We start from the raw sequence: 20,702 nt of genomic DNA, 5'->3' as shown, positions 1-20,702 counted from the left end.
CGTGCTCCATTAAAAGGAGGAAAGGGGAAACGAGTGGAAAAAAGTGCTGTCCTTGATGATGGCGGACATGGGGGTTAACTCTCCAGCATCCCTTGCATCTCCATCGGTGTAGCAGCAATATGATTTCTGGAAATGACCCCCGCTCCTGGGACAGCGGGGTCTTAGCAGATTAAGCCAACAGTGATAATCCCATTCTCTTGTCAGTGATTGGTGCAAGGACCCAAGTGTAAGCCAATCAGCGCTTGGCATCCCTCTGGTGATTGTCTCTCCCAGGTTGGGGAGAGTCTCTCTCTCTCTCTCTCTCTCCCCCCCCCCCCCCAGTTACTGCTGGCAATCATCATATGACCATGAGGACAGCCACTCTTAGGTAGAAGCCCACATTTTAACTTAGGACCTTCAGATTATGAGACTGACGCTCTGCGCATTGTGCCAAGAGGGCCATTAGAAGCCTACACTTTATTTATTTTCATTTTTAAGCCTTGTCCAAGGTATGTTTATTGATTGGGGGGGGCGGGTAGAAACATTGATGTGAGAGGGAAACATCAATCAGTTGCCTCCCGTACATGCCCCAAGTGGGGATTGAACCTGAAACCTAGGCAACCGGATCATGCCCTGACCGGGAGCTGAACCTGCAGCCTTTTGGTGTACGGACACGCTCCAACCCGTGAGCCACCTGGCCGGGGCAGAAGCCTATACTTTAGATGGCAGAGCAGAGGATGGAAAGAACCTGGGCTCTAGAAATACTGATTAGCCAATTGTGGGGCCCACCCCACCTCTAGTTTTTCTGAGATGTGGGAAAATAAATTTCTCTACAGTTCCTGTTACTTTAGTCAATTTTAATTGACACACTGATCTTCAGGACATGAATTCTGGACACAAGGAACACAAGCCATATTTATGCTCGGTCGTTCCTGGTGGCCGGGGCATGTATTATGAGACAGCTGGTCAAACACAGGGGGCACTTTACCTATGGAAATGTCATCCTGTGATCTCCAGGCTGCACCTCAAAGGTAAGTGAATCCACGCTAACATGTTGATGGTGGATAATGGATTATGATTTATCCGGCCTTTGTAGACATAATGCCTGCACATGGGAATGACTTTTACTGGGACTGTTCAGGTCAGTGGGCAGGACTTTTGCCCGGGGCTCTGCATATCACATGGTGTGGACCAGGGATAGCAAACTGCAGCCTGTGAGCCAGCTCTGCTCATGCCCACTCATTTCTGTATGATTTGTACTTTCAGACTGCAACAGCAGAGTGGGTTGCAACAGAAATCATGGCCCCAGAGCCTATAGAATTTACCATCTGGCCCTTTCAGAAAAGTTTGCTGACCCATGGGTTAAAGCATTGTCTACTTGGCCTGTAGGTAATGACAATTTGGGCAAGCCCACAACATAGCAAGAGAGGCTGGCCTATTGGTGACTACATTTGTGGCCGATGATCTGTTTATAGGATGTTCAGGCAGAATACACCAAATCTCTTATTTTTTGTGTATAAGTATTGACTTGTTGGATGACAAGAATTTTTTTTAAAAACAATCCTATTTCCGCCCGGCTGGCATGGCTCAGCAGTTGAGCATCAACCTATGATCCTGAAGATCACAGTTCGATTCCCGGTCAGGGCACATTCCCATGTTTTGGGCTCAATCCCCAGTGGGGGGGACGTGCAGGAGGCAGCCGATCAATGACTCTCTCATCATTGATGTTTCTCTCTCTCTCTCCCTCTCTCTTCCTCCCTCTGAAATCAATAAAGATGTATTTTTTAAAAATAAATAAAACAATCCTATTTCCACTAATTCCTATTATAACACCAGGTGTATGTTCCTCTAGAAAACCACTCCCTGTTAGATTGCATTGAAAATGTGTGAGGATGTGGTTAGAGGATGGTCACCTGTAGGTTTCTGTGCAGTGCTCTGAGTGCAGTTCTCATGAACATGACCTTTCTTGCGGGCACAGATGATACTTCAGTTAACTTTCTCTCCATAGGGAACACTAGAATATACATGAAAGCTTTCAGAGCCTTTTCCAACAGCAGGGTTTTCAAAGGAAGGGAGAAAAGAATGTTTTTGCACCAGGAACCTGTGGAGCAGAGGGAACCTCAGAAAGTGGCAAAAAAAAAGTGTTCCAGAGACAAACTTGGAGGCTGCCAGTGTCAGTGGAGCAGCCCTAGGTGACCACCCTTATGGATTTCCATGCATGTCAAATCAATTGGATGAAGAGGCAGTGATCCTCTGCCTCTCCCCCTTGCCTCTCCCCTGGAAGGAGGCAGAGAGTTCATGTTCAAGTTGGTACAATGAGGTGAGGGCCGCGGCAGCAGGGAGGGGTTTGATGCTTTCAGGGAAAGGAAGGATAAGCTGTTACTTCCATGCCTTTTTAGCCATTTCTCCCTCAAACTCTACCCTATGAACCTACAGATTGATTTATCTAAAATGCAGATGTGATCACATCATTTCCCGACTTAAAATCTTGCAATGGTTCCAGGGGTAAAATCCCAACTCCCTCTGTTCTGGCTCCTGCGCACCCAGCCGGCCCCATCTCTCCAGCCACACTGAGCAGACTGCCCTACGTCTCCCACTGCCAGCATTTGCCCACAGTGCTTCCTCTGCCCAGCTCACCTCACCCCACTCCACCTGGCTGACTGTCCTTACCCATCACAGTTCAGGCCACCTTCCTTACCATCCTGCTCTCTGCCCACCTCTCCACCCCTGCCACCCCCAATCTGGGTTAGAAGAACACGTATCCCACTATGGGGTATTATCTGCCTTCTTCACTGCACTGCAAACTCCTTTAAGGGCACAGACTATGAACTGCTGAACCTCATTTCCTTGACATATCACTCAATACCTAGCACACAGTTGACACTCCCACCATGTCTACCGAATGCCTGGAGCTTTTATTTAGAACCTAGAACGCGGCAGGATCTTTTAGTGAAGTGACACATACTTTGCTGTGGCCGTGGTACTAGTGCTGGGAATCTCCTGTCGTGCTTTAGACGTGGATGATCACAGTGGAGCACTCATCCCCCTTCTCTCCTCAGGTACCCAAGGGGCATTACACATTTCTAAGCAGCTATTTATAGGGCATTCTTTTGAAATGCTAGACTGTATAGACCACCAACAGAACATGCCCAGGGGCCTGCACTGGATTGGAAGTGACAAACACTCCCTCGGCTGGATTCCTCAGTATTCTTCCTCAAAGGGCAGGACCTGATCCCAGGGTTTCTAACTCGGGCCTCAGCCTTTACAGTGAGCAAAGGAGATTCCAGGTCCATTTTGGCCACCCTGTAATCTAAATGTCTTCTGAATGACCTTATTTTTTTTAAATATGTTTTTATTGATTTTAGAGAGAAGACAGAGAGAGGTAGAAACATCAATGAGAGAAAGACACCAGCAGGCTGCCTCCTGCATGCGCCTCACTGGGGATCGAGCCCGCAACCTGGGCATGAGCCCTGACCGAGAATCAAGCTAGGGGCCTCTTGGTTCATGGGCCGATGCTCAACCACTGAACCACACCAGCCAGGCGTGAATGACCTTATTATAAACAGTGCCTCTGTTCCTGGCTACCTGTGGGAGTCTGACATACCCATGCGGACATGAATCTTTCTGCACTGCAATGCATTGGATGCATAAACCATTATAGATTAGTAATAATAATAATTATTATTATGTCTCTACTCTTTAACAAACTGGATAAATTGGGGCAAATGTCAGAGAGGAATACCTGGGAGGTGGTGCTAAGACAGAGGAGGCTGTGAAATTAAGAAAAGATAATATTGAATGTCAACTATAATTGAAAAATAAAATTTAAAAAAGAAAATTTTAAAATTTTAAAATAAGTATACAGAAATTATTTTAAAGGGGAAACAAAACACAGAGGAGGATGTTTTTCAGATTGGGGACGTGAAGGTCAAAAGGTGACTTCATATCCGTGTTCAAGGTTATTTAATGTTATTTAGAACACAACTCGCACTTCATAAGGGAACCGAACAAAGGGGTTAAATTATAGTTCTATTTGGTCATAATAACTTACTGAAAACAAGGCTGATGAAGTAAAATCCAGTGTTCGCAGTTGACCATGTCACTGCAAACCCTGGCTCTCTGGATTATGGGGTTTTTCAATGGGCATTTCTGCTTAGTGGCCGCAAGACCCCCTCTTTGCAGACAAAGTGTCCTCAAACCAGGAATCAGCCTCTTGAAGCTTACCTCGTTAACACAAATATAATGAGACACAAGAACAGCATGATGTACTTATCACAAACTCCTTGAACACGTGGGTGGAATGTCACTTACATAATCTGGCCATCTGACACAAAACCTGGCTTTCTTAAACCAGTAGAAACCTCCAAGGTCTTTGTTAAAAAGGAATCTTTCCATTTTATATTGGAGACGAGGCTCACAGCATGAGCGATGCCCATCAGTTATCCGTAATTTAGCAGATTGTGCCAGTGTTGACATTTGTTCTTGCCTTAATTGTGTGTGAGTGTGTGTTTTAAACAATGACGCAGCTGTCCCCATTCCCGGCAATTAGGATGTAAAAATGGTGTTCGCTGACTCTGGCATGGTGATTGCTTATGCATGTGTTTACTCCTTTGTTTGCAAGGCTTTCTGAATGTTTGCTGCAGTTTTACAATGTGAATATGCTTTTGGCTTAAAATGGAACCCAGATCCATATTAATAGCAACAACGGGGACTGCAGACCTCCATGTTTTAAGATCTTCGGTGCCTGAGCCCCACAGATGCTTGTGTTTGTGTGCATGCCAAAGATGCTTCTTTGACTTGCTGTGAAGATAGTCAGAATTAACACCATTGGGACTAGAAGAGCAGTGTCAGCAGAGGTGCACTGGACAATGCCGATCATTTGCAGAGTAGCAAGTGATCCAAGTCCATCCCACACAGAAGACTGCCCACGGTTCTCACTGTGCGAATGTCAGCACCAGTCTTCTTCACCGCTACCCCATGGGCATGACTTGGCCATTGAGGAGAGTCAGTGCCAGGGTTTAAAGCTGTTACTTTCCCTGGACTATTTTGGCTCTTGGCTCGGTGGGCTTTTTGCTATTAGCCAGTTAATGGGTGTGACCAGTTCCTTATTAGGTCATGACAAGTCTGAAAAAATAACTTATATTTTGGAAAACTGTTTGACAATAGTCATTAAAACTGAGCATTTTCACATACAATGACCCAGACATTTCACTTCTAAACACCAACACCCAGCAGAGATGCATTCATATATTCATCAAAAGACATGCACTAGAAGTTCACGGCAACTCCTGGTGTCCATCAACAGTAGAAGGGATAAATAGGTTATGTGTGGTCCAATAGTGGCATGCTATGCAGGGGTGGGGAATGTCTGGCCCCGGGGCTGTATACGCCTGGGAAATCATTTGGTCTGGCCATGCCAAGGCCTCACCAAAGAAAAGCAGTTCCAACTTTCACATTAGGGGTGAGTTAATTAAGTGTTTGACCAAATATAGCAGGCTAATTTTTAAGTTGATAATTTTTTATGGCCCGTGAATGATGTTATAGATATCCAAATGGCCCTTGGCAGAAAAAAGGTTCCCCACCCCAACAGCAATAAGATCGAACAAACTTTAACCGTATCTATGAAGTATCTAAACTATAACACACAAGCTAGTGTTCTGTGTCTATGAAACAAAGTACCACAAACTATAAACTTAGGGGTGAAAACAAAACATACCAGCTCACAGGTGTGTAAGTCCTAAATCTGGGCACGATGTAGCTGGGTTCTCTGCTGAGGGCCTCGCAGGCTGAAGTTAAGGTGTAGGCAGCTGGAGCTCAGGATCCTCTCAAAATATGAAACGTCCAAACCGGTAGAGAATTTTTATGAGTTTATTTGAGTCAAACTGACAATAATTTCTGGGAAGCAAAATGCTCCAGAGAATGGCAGTTTTACAGCTTATGTTATATATTAGAATCAAAGAAGAAGATGTAAGGGGGTTATATGAAATCCGTTGGTTGTAGATTAGGGAGGCAGGAGAAAACAAAGGGGGAAATCTCTGAGACTGGGTAAAGAGTAAAACGGAGAGATAAATACTTCTCTTACATTGGTGGGTATAGGATGGTTAACAATTAATGTTTACAGCACACGGAGATGGGATTTGGGGGAACAAGATGACTAAGAGGGGTTCTGTGGCCTCTCTGGATGGTGGGCATGCCCTGAAGGATCTGGAAAAGGAAATTACTCTGACGTTCCAAAGGTCTGCTGTCTTAGGTGCAAAAAGTCAATAGACAGGCTCAGTTAAAATAAAGATTGACCTTTGTCAAGGAAGCAATAGGCCTAGGCCGTGACTGCTCACTTTTAGTTAGGAATTTTTATGTCCAGACCATCCTATGTGGTTCCTTTTGGTCTTGGTCTCTGTAATGTTGCCCCGCAGGCCTCCCCTGAGCTTGTCAGGTTCAGTATGTGGCCGCCTTTTTCATCCACGATCCTTTTCCAAGTTCATTCAGGTTGTTAGTGGAATTCAGGGTCTTTTTTGTGAGTGGAGGACTGGCTCTCATTTCCTTGCTGGCTGTGAGCCAGGGGCTGATCTAGGCTCCTGGGGGTCAGCACATCTCTTCCCATGTGGACCCCTCTGTCTTTGAAGCCAACAATGAAGAACTTCCCTCATGTCCATCCCTCTCATACTTCAAAGCTCTTTTGCCAGGAAAAGCCCAGGGCTCATGTGATCAGGCCCACATGAGAATCTCCTTAAAAACCGGGCCTTAATTACATCTGCAAAATGCCTTTACTTTACAGCAGCACCTAGATTAATGTTCCATTGACTAACTTTGAGAAAATATGTGTACAAGAGCGGCTGATGAAATTTTGGGGCCCATCTTAGAACTCTTGCCTACCACGCACAACATGTGGATGAATCTCATGATCAATGGTGAACAAAATAAGTCAGGCACGAAAGTATATATAATGTATGATTCCAGTTGTATGAAATGCAAGAACAAGCAGGAAGCGCTGATCCTTGGAGTTAGAAGTCAAATAGTGGCTACTCTTGAGTCCATGGTAACTGGAAAAGGAAAGGAGGGAGGTTGGGGGGGGGGGAACTGATGTTTTTGTTTCTTGGTCTTTGCCCTGGTTATATGGGAGTGTGCAGCTTATGAAAACACAGATAGTTGTACATTTTTAGAATAATCTGGATTGATTACTTTAAAATAGATTTTTTTCAAGGAAGTATGCATCTGAAGACAACTATCAGAGTGGGTAGCTGATGGGGTGGAGAATAAGTTGGGAAAAAAAAGAACCAATGATACATTGCCTGGAGTGATGAGGATGGTGCCTCATGAACTCTGCAGGGGCGGGCTGGCTAGGTAAAAAATCGGAACTCTGTCAACTTGGACCCGTGTGTGGAACCTGACACATAATCTGTGTGGCCCAGTGCAAAGTGAAGTGCAGGGCCTCCTTGTTCAAAACTTATGAACTCGAAGAGTGGAACATTAAGCCAAGCATGGGGGGTAAGAGTAGGCACTGGTCCTACTACCATGAAGCCAGCCCTGCCTGTATGTATGGGAGGAAGAGCCACATCTCTGATTCCAAAGATTTCTTGCTACTTTGAGCAAATAGAGCTTTGATCCTTTCCACTGTAAATGGGTCAGCCAGAGGCTAGGAGGTGCTAATTAATTGATATGTGCAAGAGCAAGTACTTTAAAAAAAAAAAAATTAGGATTTAAGCTTTATTGATTTGAGAGCGAGCGAGAGAGAGAGCAAGCACCTCCCTTACATGCCCCTACTGGGGTTTGAAACCACAACCTGTGTATGTGCCACTTTTTGGTGTATGGGAGGATTCTCCAGCCAACTGAGCCACATGGACCAGGGCAAGAACAAGCACTTTTTGATGTGTAGGACGCCAAAAAAATATCAGGTTTATTATAATAGTGGACCATCTAAATGTTTGTGTGTTATTTCTTCGATTGGTTAAAAACCCTATCCACGAGCTCCCAGGGCATTTTATTTGATACGTACACTCTTTATAGGTAGCACAAGGTCCATTTCTACCTTGTGAATTCACACGAATGGCAAGTTATGGGTGGGTCTAGTCTAACCGTGAGATTTAACCGTGCCTTTTCTCGGTCTTCCCAATTCAAAGAGGAAACTTGAATGTCAAGGCCGGTGCATTGGAGTCTGGGCACTTCTCCACCGAAGTTCTTTTTCTTGCCGCTGCTGGAGTTTCCGTCCAGTTCAGAGTTGAATCCCCGACTTGACTCTGGAACCTCCCTCAGTGGCGCAGGGTCCTGGGAGGGGGCGCCCTGGGAGGGGGCGCCCTGGAATCATCCATCGAGGGCTCGGAGGCGACGCCGCGGGCACGTGACTCCCCGGCGCCGGGAGACTGCGGTGTCAGTATGACAGGGCTGTCGCCTGGCACGGGGCGGGGTGTGGGGGGGGGGGGGGGGAGGAAAAGGGAGCGCATTTAGGGGTTAGGATTTCTGAAGAGGCGCGACTTGGCGCTGCATGTCTGTGTTTATTTTCCCTGGTGTTCCCTCTTGAAGCACAAACCTTTCTACTTAGTGACTTACTAAAGCTTCGGGAGACTGTGGTACTCGAAGGCGGCCAGCTGCCCGCCCTAAGATTTACGAGTGGTTCCAGGGATGAGACAAGGTCCCAGTGTCTCGGTGACAACAAGGTCTTTGACGAACAGCCAAGAGCTGCCGCTGGGAAGGGAGAGGAGGCCGAGAGCCCCTGAATTTCCTCCCGGTAGGAGTTAGGCGCCCGGGGCCATCAGCATGCAGGAGCCGCGCGCCGTCCTTGAAGGGCTGCCCGGCTGACCTTGCTCCGCGTACTCCGGAGAAATCTCCCCGAGAGCGCGAGGACGCGGCCGCGGCGGTGACTCAGTGCCCAGCGCGCAGCATGCAAATGTTCCCCTCCAGCAAGCCCAGCTCTGCAGCCGCGGCTTCCCTTTTCTGCCCCGTTTTTTAATTCCACGATTCAAACCCTGCGCTTTCCGTCCCGCCCCTCCCCCTCCCCACGCCCGCCAGCCAGACCGTCCGGGTGCCTTGTCCCCACCTCTCAGCCGCAGAACTGAAGGCCAATCTTCGCGCTCTCTCGCGGTGGCGCGGGGATCGGGGGTGGCCCGCGGGCGCAGGGCACCGCTCCCGGCGCCCGCGATCCCGGGCCCGACCAGAGGGGGCGGCGCGCCGAGCTCCGGGGCGCACTGGCGGACGGCGCCCGGCCGCGTTCCTCATTGGCCGCCACCTCCCCGGGAGGGGCCGTCGGGCGCTTGGGGCACCTGGCGTTGCCCCTTGCGGGGAAATCGGCGGATGCCCGGCACTGGCGCTTGGAGGTGAAAGCATAGGAGGGAAGGCCCGGGGCCGCAGCCGAGCTCCCTGCAGCCAGCCCTGCCCTACCCGTCACCCCGGAGCCGACGATGCTCGGATGCCTGCTACGCTGGCTGCACCGACCGGAAACTTTGCCCCAAGTCTCCACCCTCCTGACCGCCTAGTCGGTAGTGTGTTCCCCGGGGCCCCGGAGCCCCGCGAGTAATTGCGAGGACCCCCGGGAGTCCACGCCCCGCCGCGCGCGAACAGCCGCCAGGATGCGCTACGCGGACCCCTCGGCGAACAGGGATTTGTTGGGGAACCGAACTTTGCTCTTCATCTTCATCTGCGCCTTCGCCTTGGTGACTTTGCTGCAACAGATCTTGTATGGCAGGAACTACATCAAGAGGTGAGAAAGTCTGAGCGCGGGTGGGAGGGCTCGGAGCTCGCGGGCGAGCCCCAGGCGCCTGCAGCGCCCGCCGGGCGTCCCTGGGGTGAGTGAGCGTGGGGTCTGCGCTGAGGGCCCCCGACCACCGCCGCGTTAAGTCTGGGTCACGGCGGCGGTGCTGCGTAGCGCATCTCTCCCCCCGGCCAGAAGAGAGCGCCTGCCCAGCGCGGGCCCACAGGGGCCCAACAACTTTGTTCTCGTGAAAAATGGGGGACACGTTAGAATTCTGAGTGGCCACGCTGCCAGTAAATCCATCTGAATGCCCGAACGACCGCAGAGGCCAGATTGGTGTCCCCCAAATCTACAGCGCCGTGGACATTTAGTTGGAGGGGAGGCTCCCCGGAGTGGGAGACTCAAAACCAGAGTGGATTACCTTGCGAGAACTGAGCTTGTGTGGGCCCTTGGGAGAAAAAGCATATCCCTCCCTCCCCCAGGAACGTCGGGTTAGGTGGGGAGTGATAGTGGGCTGAGACAAGGCGACAGGGATAGTGAACTTATAAACCTCCGGGTCTGTGAAATTCACAACCGGATCCCTTCTGAAACAGATGGTCCTTTCTGATCCTTATGCAGAAGGTCAGAGCTGCAGACGAAGTTAACTCTCCCTTTGGGCTCTGCTCCCACCCCACCCCACCCCACCCCACCCCACCCCACCCCACCCCACCCCACCCTACACACCAGCAAACTCCATTAAGAGAAAGAGCAGAAGGAGTTGTGATTCAAAAACTGGGGCCCAGCCTCAGCCCCTCTGGCCGCTCTGCTGGCTGAGGAGAAGGGCTTCAGGTTACTCTGCCTGATTTCAGGGCCCGGGAGGAGCTCGGCCCTAGGGATAGATCTGCTCAGATCAGAACCTCCTTTGCAAAAAGCCCACCTCTCTTTTCTGCTGGAGGTTTTTTTCTTTGCTGTCAGTGTCTCCTTGCTCTCACTGTCCCTCCCCTGGGCTGATAGAAAACAAATGCCTCTCTAGCTATGTAAACATCCCATCTCTTCTCTAAACTTCCAAATAATAAAATGGTTGTTCTCTTTCATCCTTTGGGTTTCACATCAGTCATTTGTGCCCCCCAATCTGGGCTGCACTGGGAGCGGAGAGTGAGGATTGCCGCTGGGTCTGGTGCTCATAGCAGGAAAGCCCGCAGGCCATCTTCCCCTTCCATGTGTCAAGGGTGGGGAATGTGAGGCCCCTTGTCCCCGACATTGGCTTCCAGAATGCCACTGTTCCTGACTGTCCCAGGGAGTGTTTCGTGCTGGAAGGCAGTTGATGAGCATGGTGCTGGTGGCTTTAAAGGACATTCCCAGAGAATCTCCTGGCTTGCTGGAGCCCATTGGGCCTGCTTCCTGGCTTGGTTACTGTCCTCCCGCCATGTCCCTATGCAAGGACAGCTGGGCCCCAAATGCCCTGCTGCAGCCCTCCCCTGCTGCACTTGTTCCTCAGCAGGGTGGCTCTGGGTTCCTGCCCCCTGCTGGCACCTACCTAGAACTGTAGGGGCTGCAGGGACCGTGCTGCCTTGTCAAAGTGGGAGAATATCAGTGACCATGGCAAATGCCAGCTCAACTACTATTGCTTGCTTTGGCAAGCCCTCCCTGGTCCTGGGTGGGCGGGCTAGCTGCCCCGAGTTCAGCAGGCATACCAGTTGCTTCCCATCCTCCCTCATACAGAGACCCTGGACTCCTAAGTCTCAGATGCCACCTCACCCCAGCCTTACTCCAGGGACCTGGTTATCCATTCAAGCAAGCAAAACTTGTATAGGCCTGATTCTGGAAGGGTGCCAGAATGATGTGGTCCTGGTGTTCAGGGGGACTGAATTCTGTTTGGGGGAACAAAATGACCACAAATGAAATAGTTATGAAGTAAGTATTAAAATGTCTGAGGAGGGAGGCACCATTGGACTGAAGTAGTTAGGGAAGGCTTCCTGGAGGAGGTGGAAACTGAGTGGGCCATTGAAGGAAGGAGAAGATTTGGGTAGGTAGAAGGGAGAAGCACATCCAGAACTAAAGAAGGCAGCAGCAAAGGTGCAGAGATGTGGCACCACCTCTTCTCACCTTTCCCATGTCTGACCCTACCCACACTGCAGCACTTGGCCTAACCATTGATTAGCTCTTCAGGGAGCCACCCTGACCCTGAATCAGGTTCTTTTTCTAACTTCTTAAGTTGGATGCCTATCTCTTTAATTTCCAGTCTTTATTATTTTCTAATGTAAACTTTTAAGTTATACAATTTCCTCTAAATACTTTTCTAGTTATAGTCCTTATGTTTTGGGATGATGATGATGATGATGATAACAACTCAGAATTGTATTGCATTACTGTGTGCCAGGCCCTGGTACAAGTGCTTTGTATATTACCATACTGAATCCTAATAGGTAATAGATACTATTATTGTTCTCATTTTATACATGAGGAAGCTAAGGCACAGTGAGGTTAAGTAATTGTCCAAGATCATACACATAGTAACTACCAGAAGCACTTTCATGATTTTGAATTCCAAGTATTTTCTAATTTCTTTTTCTTTTTTTTAAATATATCTTTATTGATTTCAGAGAGAGGAAGGGAGAGGGAGAGAGAGAGACAGAAACATCAATGATGAGAGAGTCATTGATCGGCCACTTCCGCACACCCCCAACTGGGGTCAGAGCCCGCAGCCTGGGCATGTGCCCCGACCGGGAACTGAACCATGGTCTCCTGGATCCTAGGTCGATGCTCAACCACTGAGCCACACCCGGCCAGGCTCTAATTTCTATTATCATTTTTTTTCACTCATAAATTTAGAAATGTTCTAAAATTTCCAAATACTTTCATTTTTTACTTATCTTTTTGAATTTTGATCTCAAATACATTGTGGTAGGACAACATGGTATTTATGATGCTGATTCTTTGATGTTTGTTGAGATTTGCTTTGTGGTTGATTTTTGTAGGTATTATGTGTGTACTTAAAAAAGTGTGATTCTCTCATTATTAAGTGCAGTATTCTTATATGTCTGTTCAATCAAGTAGTTTTGTGTTTTTCAATCTTCTGTATCCTTATTGGCGGTTTTTTGTTGTTCTGCTTGCTCTATCAATTTCTAAAAGATGTGTGATGAAATTTTCCTCTGTGATAGTGGGTTTACCAGTTTCTCCTATCAACTTTTACCTTATACGTATTGGAACAATATTAGCAGATGCGTACTAGTTTAGATATAGCATCTTCCTAATGAACTGAATCTTCTATTATGATGTAGTGACTTTATTTCTAGTAATGCTTTGAGACGTTTTGTCTGATATAATATAGCAAGACAGCTTCCATTTGGTTAGTGCTTGCTTGTTATAATAATATAATGCCCATTAAAAGAGAAGCATGAATTATGGGGATTGGCAGATGCCCCTAAGGCAGCTACTTACTGGCTTTAGAACTCATCTACTACTTCTTTCCTTGCCAGATCATTCAGCCATTTAAGAAGGCATTTTATACACATTTTGTTATTTTAGTGGGTTTTTGTGTGTGGGAGATGTTGCAGAGCGCGTCCCCCAGAAAGCAGACTCTAAACCAGAGATTAGAGTGCAGCATGTTTAGTATGATGTGTTCTTGGATCCACATGTGAAGAAGAGAGGCTGAGCAGAGGGAGAAACTGAGCTGCTGTGCAGTCCCAGAGAAGGCCCTGGTCACCCCCATAGGGACCCTGGAGAGTTGCCTCAGGGGTGAGGAGGCCGGGCCTTTATGTGTTGAGTTTTCAGTCATGGGTGTGGGGTGCCTCTGGAGGAGGGCGTGACCTTGGCAAGTTGACTTTCCTCACATGAGATGATTCCCAGAGGGGCCAAGAGATGGGGGCTGCCATCTCCCCACACCCCCAGCAGGTGAGGAAAAAAGACCTTCATTCCTGAAGGGGCACCTGCCACAAAGGGTTTTTCCATCTGCCATTTTGCCAAAAATGGAAGCCCTTGAATATCTCCATTCCCTCCCTCCTCCCCAAACAAAAGTCTCACCCCCTGTGATCAGTCTGTACCTGAACTCCCATTCTTAAAGGAGAGCATCACTCCTGTCAGCCAGGGGTCTCTGACCCGAATCACCGCTGTCCTGACGCTGTGCCTCTACCCACCTGCTGTGCCCACTGCCGTGCCTTCCCAGCCGTCTCTCTGCCAGGCCAGATCCTGCTTCTCCTTCGGTTCCCAGCCCACTGTGTCCTTCCCCGGCTCTGAATTCATAGTTCCTGTGCTGTCTGGACTCGGCACATTCCGCCCAGCGCTGCTCTCTTGCTTTCTGTGTGACTGCGCAGGGGACAGTGGCTGAGCTGGGCCTGTTTTGTCCAGCCTTGTGCAGAGAGGACTCCCCTATATGCTGTCTTACCTCCAGCCTTTTTCTCTCCTGCACCTCGGGGGTGTCGATCTGGGCTGCCTGCATGTGGCTGGTGCAGGCCTGAGACTTGAGGATAAGAAACTGGGTCAAGGAAAAGTACAGCCTGACTTTGTGCTGTATCCAAAGTGTATATTCAAAGTGCTGTCACCGCTGAGCCAACTGTCCCCCCACCCCGGGACAGAGACTTTGGTTCCACTGCCCTGAGAAACAGGCACAGCCCCAGGAGATGGGGACCATAGGACAGAGGACTGATGCAGGGCTGGGACTCGGCTGAGGAAGCAAGGCACCAAGGGGACAAAATTTAAGGTGGCTCCCTCTTGGGTGTCGATCCTGTACTTGCACAAGACTGAGAGTGGGGCTGCCCTCAATTTTGGGCCCTGGGCGCCGTGCTTGCCTCATTCTTGTCCTGGCCCTGGCCTGCTGTGTCCCCAGCCATGGTAGATATTACCTTTCTGTCCCTTCCCTGAATGTCCCCCAGAGACACAGTGCTGCCCTATCTCTCTGCTCCCTTGCCCATTTCTCTCTCTAGTCTTTTTGACATTTGCACTTCCTGGACATTTTTACCTCTTAAAGGATCTAGCTTCTCCTCTTTGACTTACCCAGGTCCACTCACTTCTCATCTAATAATCTCTCACCCAATAATTCTGTAATTTAGCTTTTAACCTTATGTGTAGGGATCCTCTCACACACATACTCACATACAGGTGATGGATTTATCCCATAGTAATATTAATTATTAACACTCTGACCTAAGGAGATAATTCTGAATGAGGTTTATTACATTTAATCTTCACAATTATCCTGTTCAACAGATACAATGATCCTCATTTAATACTCAGAGATGGTAACTTGTATGGGATCACACAGCTTGTAAGACCCTTGTAAGAGATGCTTTACTCGTTTCTGAATTCCCAGGACCTAGCAAAGTGCCTGACATTAGTTGTTGAATGAATGGATGCATACAAAGGAAGCCCCAAAGCTTTTTTCTAACCACTAAGGAACATCCCTTACATACCCATTTAGCTTTGTGTCAGGGAAGAGAGGATGCTACTGAAGAATTATTAGGTGTGATTCATGTCTTTAAGGAACTTCCAGAACACTGAAAGAGACACACATGAAAAATGCATTATGCAGGGGCTGGGGTAGCAAGGTGGACCCAGAGCCATGCCTGGAGCTTGTCTGGTTTCTCTTTCTGGACCCCTTGCATGGCTGGGTGCCCTCGTGTGCCCCCTCTCCTGCCCCAGCCTTGACACTGCCAGCACTTGGACTCCCCCAGACCCTTCCCCAGCCACTTCTTAGCCAGGGGCCTCTGCAGAACCATGGTCAGCCTTAGAACCTGGGAGGCTTCGTCTGCTCACCTGCACCCTGGGTCCCTGGCCTGGGGACTCTCTGTCGCCTGTAGATCCTCCACCCACTCCAGTGCCTGCCACTTGCTCGGCCCCTCTCCTCCTTTCCCCTCTGTGGGTGGAGAGCGAGGGCACCAGCCTGACGCATGCCCCCCATTCCTCTCCTCCCTCAGGATGCTCTCACCTGCAGCATCTTTTCTGTTGACTCAAATAAAGGGCACAGGTGAAGCTGGGAGGTAAACCCACTTTCCTTTCCCCCTTTTCTGGGGGGAATGTTAGCATCTGGAGCTTCACTGGGAAATAATGTGAGTGCCTAGTGAGTCAGAGTGAGGACAGGCGAGGGGGACATGGAACTGGTAATTGTGCCCATTCATCCCTCTGAAAAGACTTCCCAGCTGGCAGGCGTTTCCGCTTTGAGCTGGGTGGGAAGGTCGCAGCACCTTCTCTGAGAGGTGTCTTCTGACCACCCACCCAGCTCCTTACGTGGACCTGGGGAGGGCAGAGGACCGTGGGAGGTGGAGGAGAGCAGTCTGGGCGCCCCAGGAAGGGCCCAGCACTCAGACTCCCGGGTGCCCCAGCCGAGTTCTCTGCTCCTCAGAAGATGGGGCCCACCTCCCTCCTAGGTGCCTCTGAGGGACCACAGAAAGCTGGTGCTGCTTCTCTGAACTGATGCCACATCACCTGCCACCTGCCTCTGACTCACGAAGCTCCAGTTGCACGGACCACCTTGCCAGTCCCAGAATAAGCCATGCACTGTCCCCAGGGCCATTGCTGGGACTAGTCTTCTTCTGGGGGCGTCCTTCCCCAGCACCCACCTGCTCCCTCACCACCCACTTCATGTCCTGCTCGGATGTCACCTCCTCAGGAAGAGGACCACCCTATGTGGAATAGCACCCCTTGCCCACCCCAAACCCCTGAGCCCCTTGCCTCCCATTTCTTCTTTCCACAGCATTTCCCACCACCTGACCCATGGCATATTGCGTTGCCTGCTGGTTTATTGTTGATGCATCTATGTCCCTCTGATAGAAATTAAGTGTCACGAGGGCAGGGCTCTTGTTAGTTTGTTCCCTGTTGAACCCCAGCCCCCAGCCTGGCATGGCCGTGCGATAAATATGGAATAATACAACAGCATAAATATTTGATATGTATACATATATAATAAAATAAAAATAGCACGAATGAATAAAGGAAAGATATTCTCAGTCAGCTGTGAGGTACAATGCAAGCGATTTGCTGATTAATAATAGAAGAGTGTTTATGCATTTTATTTCACCAGCTCGCTTTGAAAGAAATGGCTCGTTGCCTCATTTTCTTTTGATTAAGAGAAAGACTAAGCCTTCCCCATCAGCTGGTGGGAAATTTAGTCTATCATTACTGAGGAACCTTCCCTCCACCATCCCTCAGGGTCATGTGAAGGTCATGGAGACTCCCGAAGAACAAAGATGAGGGGACTCCCCAGGCTACCCCAACCTCAGCCAGTCTGCTCACTGTTCCCTGGAGGCTTCTAGGCCCTGGGTCCAGCTTCCTGAAGCCCCTAAGCATCAGTCTTTTGGGGTTCTGCTGTCCATTTAAAGGGAGACCTAAGGGAGAAACCCTAAGCCATCGTAGCGGAGGGAGCTTCCTGGGCTAGAGGAATTTTCTGCTCAGCTGTGGTCTCATCATTTCCACTCAGCCCACCCTAAGCCCCAAGGTCCTAGAATGTCCTAGCACAACTTCTTTCAGACCCCTCACCTCACATGGCCCCAGAGCACGAAAGAAAGCCAAGCTGCCTTCTTGCAACCGGGGAGGGAAAATACAATGAACAGTGCACTAGATTATCCTCCCAGGAAAGTTAAGTACTGATGTTTTGTGAATGATTTTCTTCTTTTATTATTATTTTTTCCAAATAGAGCTACCTCAAGGTTATCCTTGTAATCATAGCAGCTCGGTCATTTGCATGCCTATTGTATGCTGTGTGGAGTGGGAGGGAAAGGGGCTGCACAAAGGCCCTCTGGGCTTCCTCTGTGGGCGCCTTTGGCAAGGGTGAGCATGTCTATTGTGCATGAGGCTGGAGGCTGAGGTCACTGACCCAGCCCCTAGGAGGGAAGACTCCAAGGTGTGCTGTGTGCAACTGACTCCTGGGACAGGAGCCAGAACTTTGGTAGCCAGAGAACTGGACTGGGAGTCAGGACTCCTGGTTTCCAGGCCTCCAGCTGGCTTAGAGGTCACTTCCCACTGAATGCCTCAGTTTCCTCAGCTGTGATGGATGAGGCCCACTTTATTTCCCCTTCGGACTAAGGTCAGGCTCCAGCAAGGTGATGTAAGCGGGGGGTCGCCAGTGTGGATCCCAGGCTGCAAGGAGTATTTAGCCTGCAGTGTTTCAAGTTTGAATGAATGATCAGGGTTGGAAATTTGGGATAGTAAAAGTCTGTGGATTTTCAGCATCTTTTGGGAAACTGACCACAGTGGCATTTTGTGGTGGGGGCCTGTCCTCCCATATGGCAGCAGGGGAACTGCAGCTCAGGCACCTACCCTGGCAGGCAGAGCACACACCCTCACTTCTTCCACTTCCCTCATTCCCTTTATGATCCCCGGAGGCCTGACTTTGCTCCCTGGTGGAAGTGAAATACTTTGTGGGAACATAAAGTATTAATGCCTGGTTGGATTTTTATTGGATGTGATAGCCAGGGTGTGTTACAGTCTAAATGGTCCAAGGAGAACAAAGGTGATGAGTTGTTAAGGGAAAGTGAGCGTATTATGGGACTGTCCCTAACTTCCTGAGTGGTGCAAGGCGAACAGATTTGCTTCTCATGGACAGTCAGGATTCCACTCCCTCGGTCGAAGGCAATTACCCATCTGCTTTTCATCTCTCCAAATGTTGTCGCTAGCCCCTGTCTATCCCGGTCTCCGAGACCATGTCCTTATTTATTCCTTTGCTATCATTTCAACCAGGTTTGGGGAGGGAGCACAGATAACCTTGTTTCGAATCCATTGTCTTAAACCAGGAGCAGTGTCCTTTTGCATTGGAAACCTAGATTTCATTAAAAGCTTTGCAGCGTCGTCTCTGAGGACAGTGCCGGTGATCGGGAGCTTTTCTGGTATAAGTCTCTAGAGGCAGGAACTGAGGGACACACCACATGGGGGATAGAAGGGCACTGTGACCCTGATCTGGCTACGCCTCAGCTTCCCTGAGTGTGCAATGTGTAACCTCAGCTCTGCCAGTAAAGGTGCAATGAAAGGATGGGTGTAGAAGAGCAGAGAACACTGTAAGGGTTTATTATCATCTCATGGTTGGACATCACCCTCATCTCCACTAAGTGTGTGATCAAGGCAATGTGTCACTTGGCACACACGGCAGTATGTGGCTCTCTAATAGACAGGCTTAACCCAGCACATGAGCGTGAGTACCGACTGCCTCGTTCTCTTGCCAGAGGCCTCCAGGTTGGTTGGCAGAATGGCGACCATCTGGCCAATTGGACGGGGCTCTTTAATGTCACGGACGACCCAGAGTCACCCAGCGGCAGTGACTCCAGCTCCAGGTACAGACCCCGGCGAATAACCAGGGAGGGGGAAGCCTGTCCTGGGGTGACTGTGCAGCCCCCGTCCCGTGGCCCAGCCCCAGAGCTGCCCTCAGGGAATAAGCCAGAAAATGGAGCTCATTGCATTTTGGGATCCTGACTTGTCTCCTTTGACATGAGGAGTGAGGGCTAGGACCCACCCAAAACAAAGTAGGGACTCACCGGCCCCCCTCTGTTAGAGATGGGCTGAGGGGGGGTATCCTGGGTCTCAGGCCTCCATTTGGGGTGGGGGCATCCATTCTGTGCCTGCTGCAAGGATTTTGAATATCAGCCTGGAAGTGTGTATAGGTGTGTGTGTGGGGTGGCATCAGGGGTGGGTGTCAGCCATGGGCTCCCTGCTCCTCTGAAATTCCACTGTGAAGGCAGTTCCTACTCTGCCCACCGGTGAGGATGACCTTGGCTGGCTGGGGAAGGACCCCTTTCATCAAAACAGCACTGAGATTTGACATCTTATCATCACATGGTTATTTCTTCTCAATCTGTTGTAGTTTTTGGAGCTAAAATCAGTGATTAAGGGCACTCTGCATGCTCAGCAGTGGGAGTTCAGTAATTATTTGTTGAATGAATGAAAATGGAATATTCTTAGGCAGGAGGCACTCATCTCAGGGAGGGTATTATGGGGGGTTTTTTCCAGACAAGGCAGGATGTGCTCGCTACTTGGAGCTGGGTGTGGCCAGAACCTCCCAGCTATGGGTTTCCAGGGGCTGATTAAATTGTTTTGTTTCTCCATTTTTCCATCTCTAAGTACAGGTTAATTCTCAATCTGTTTCTCTGGGAAAGAGGCCTGAGTGTCTCTTGCTGTTAATATTGACACCAAAACATTAAACCGACCCTGCAGAGAAGTAGTATGTTTTTCAGGGCCCCCCAATACGTATGATTATGTTCAATGTTTTGTAAAGGAAAAGATATGGCTCCACTATAAAAAAACAGTTGGAGGAGGCGTCCACAGACAGCCTCAGGGTGTGGAGGTGGCTGTAGGCCATGGACTGGTATCAGGGTCTCATTCTGGCCCTTTAGGAGCTCAGTTCTTTCCAAAGTGTGTGCTGGATGCTCTGGCCAGCCTCTGGGGTCCCTGGGATGCCACCAAAGGAGAGTGAGAAGTCCAGAGTTGTCCCTTCCAAATGTTGAGGCTCCATCGTTGGCCCTTCTATTGTGTGACCTGCCCAAGCAGATGGGCGAGGGGCGTCTAGACAAGTCAGCAAGCTCTGCCTCCCCGGGAAGGAAGGGCTCAATGAAGAGCTCATCGAGAGGTTTTGGCTAGAAAATGCTAGTCAGCTGAGTAAGATGAGACAGGCTCCTGGGGGGCCATGTTGAGCAGCTTAAGTACTATTTCTAACTCTTCCGACTATGGGCAGCTTTCCTCTTTCCTCCCTCTTTCTGCAATGTTGTCTCTAATTTCTCTGCCTCTCTCGCCCCATCTGTTCTCGCCCTTTCTTTCTGCCACCCTTTCTTGGTCCACTTTTCTTACCCCGTCCCTACGTCCCTATTTCCTGCCTCTCTCCGCCACTTCCCTTCTTTCTACAACCTGTCTCCTGTCCCTCCCCTTTCTTGTCTCATCCTGTCTCAGTGCCTGGGCCAGCCCGCCCTCCCTGTGGGCTGGGCTCCCACAGGCCAGAAATCCTGATGGTGTCAGTTTGGTTTTGGAACTAAGGTGCCCTTTATTCTACGTTGTCACCAGCTGAGTCGATTTCCTTCCGGAAAGCCACTTTTGCACCAAGACTCCCTTAGAAATGTGATGACCACGCGTCCTAAGTTTTTCTGGGACA

General features: G+C 49.5%; 1 protein-coding gene across 3 annotated transcripts in view; it reads left to right on the top strand.

Annotated features, from left to right (window-relative positions):
* The first annotated feature begins 9,512 nt into the window (after positions 1–9,512).
* ST8SIA5 (ST8 alpha-N-acetyl-neuraminide alpha-2,8-sialyltransferase 5) overlaps positions 9,513–20,702 on the top strand; it is a 41,022-nt gene continuing 29,832 nt past the window's right edge. For 2 of the 3 annotated variants that reach the window (XM_016225124.2, XM_016225123.2), the window contains exon 1: positions 9,513–9,670. In XM_016225124.2, coding sequence (XP_016080610.2) covers positions 9,540–9,670 — 131 coding nt within the window. In that variant the 5' untranslated portion in view covers positions 9,513–9,539. Of the gene's footprint in view, positions 9,671–18,789; positions 18,898–20,702 lie in introns of all 3 variants that reach the window. The other variant, XM_016225122.2, reaches the window with a different exon arrangement.

This window comes from Miniopterus natalensis, chromosome 7 (assembly GCF_054644295.1).
Source record: "Miniopterus natalensis isolate mMinNat1 chromosome 7, mMinNat1.hap1, whole genome shotgun sequence".
Lineage (NCBI taxonomy): Eukaryota > Metazoa > Chordata > Mammalia > Chiroptera > Miniopteridae > Miniopterus > Miniopterus natalensis.
This window is presented reverse-complemented; position numbering and strand designations above follow the sequence as displayed.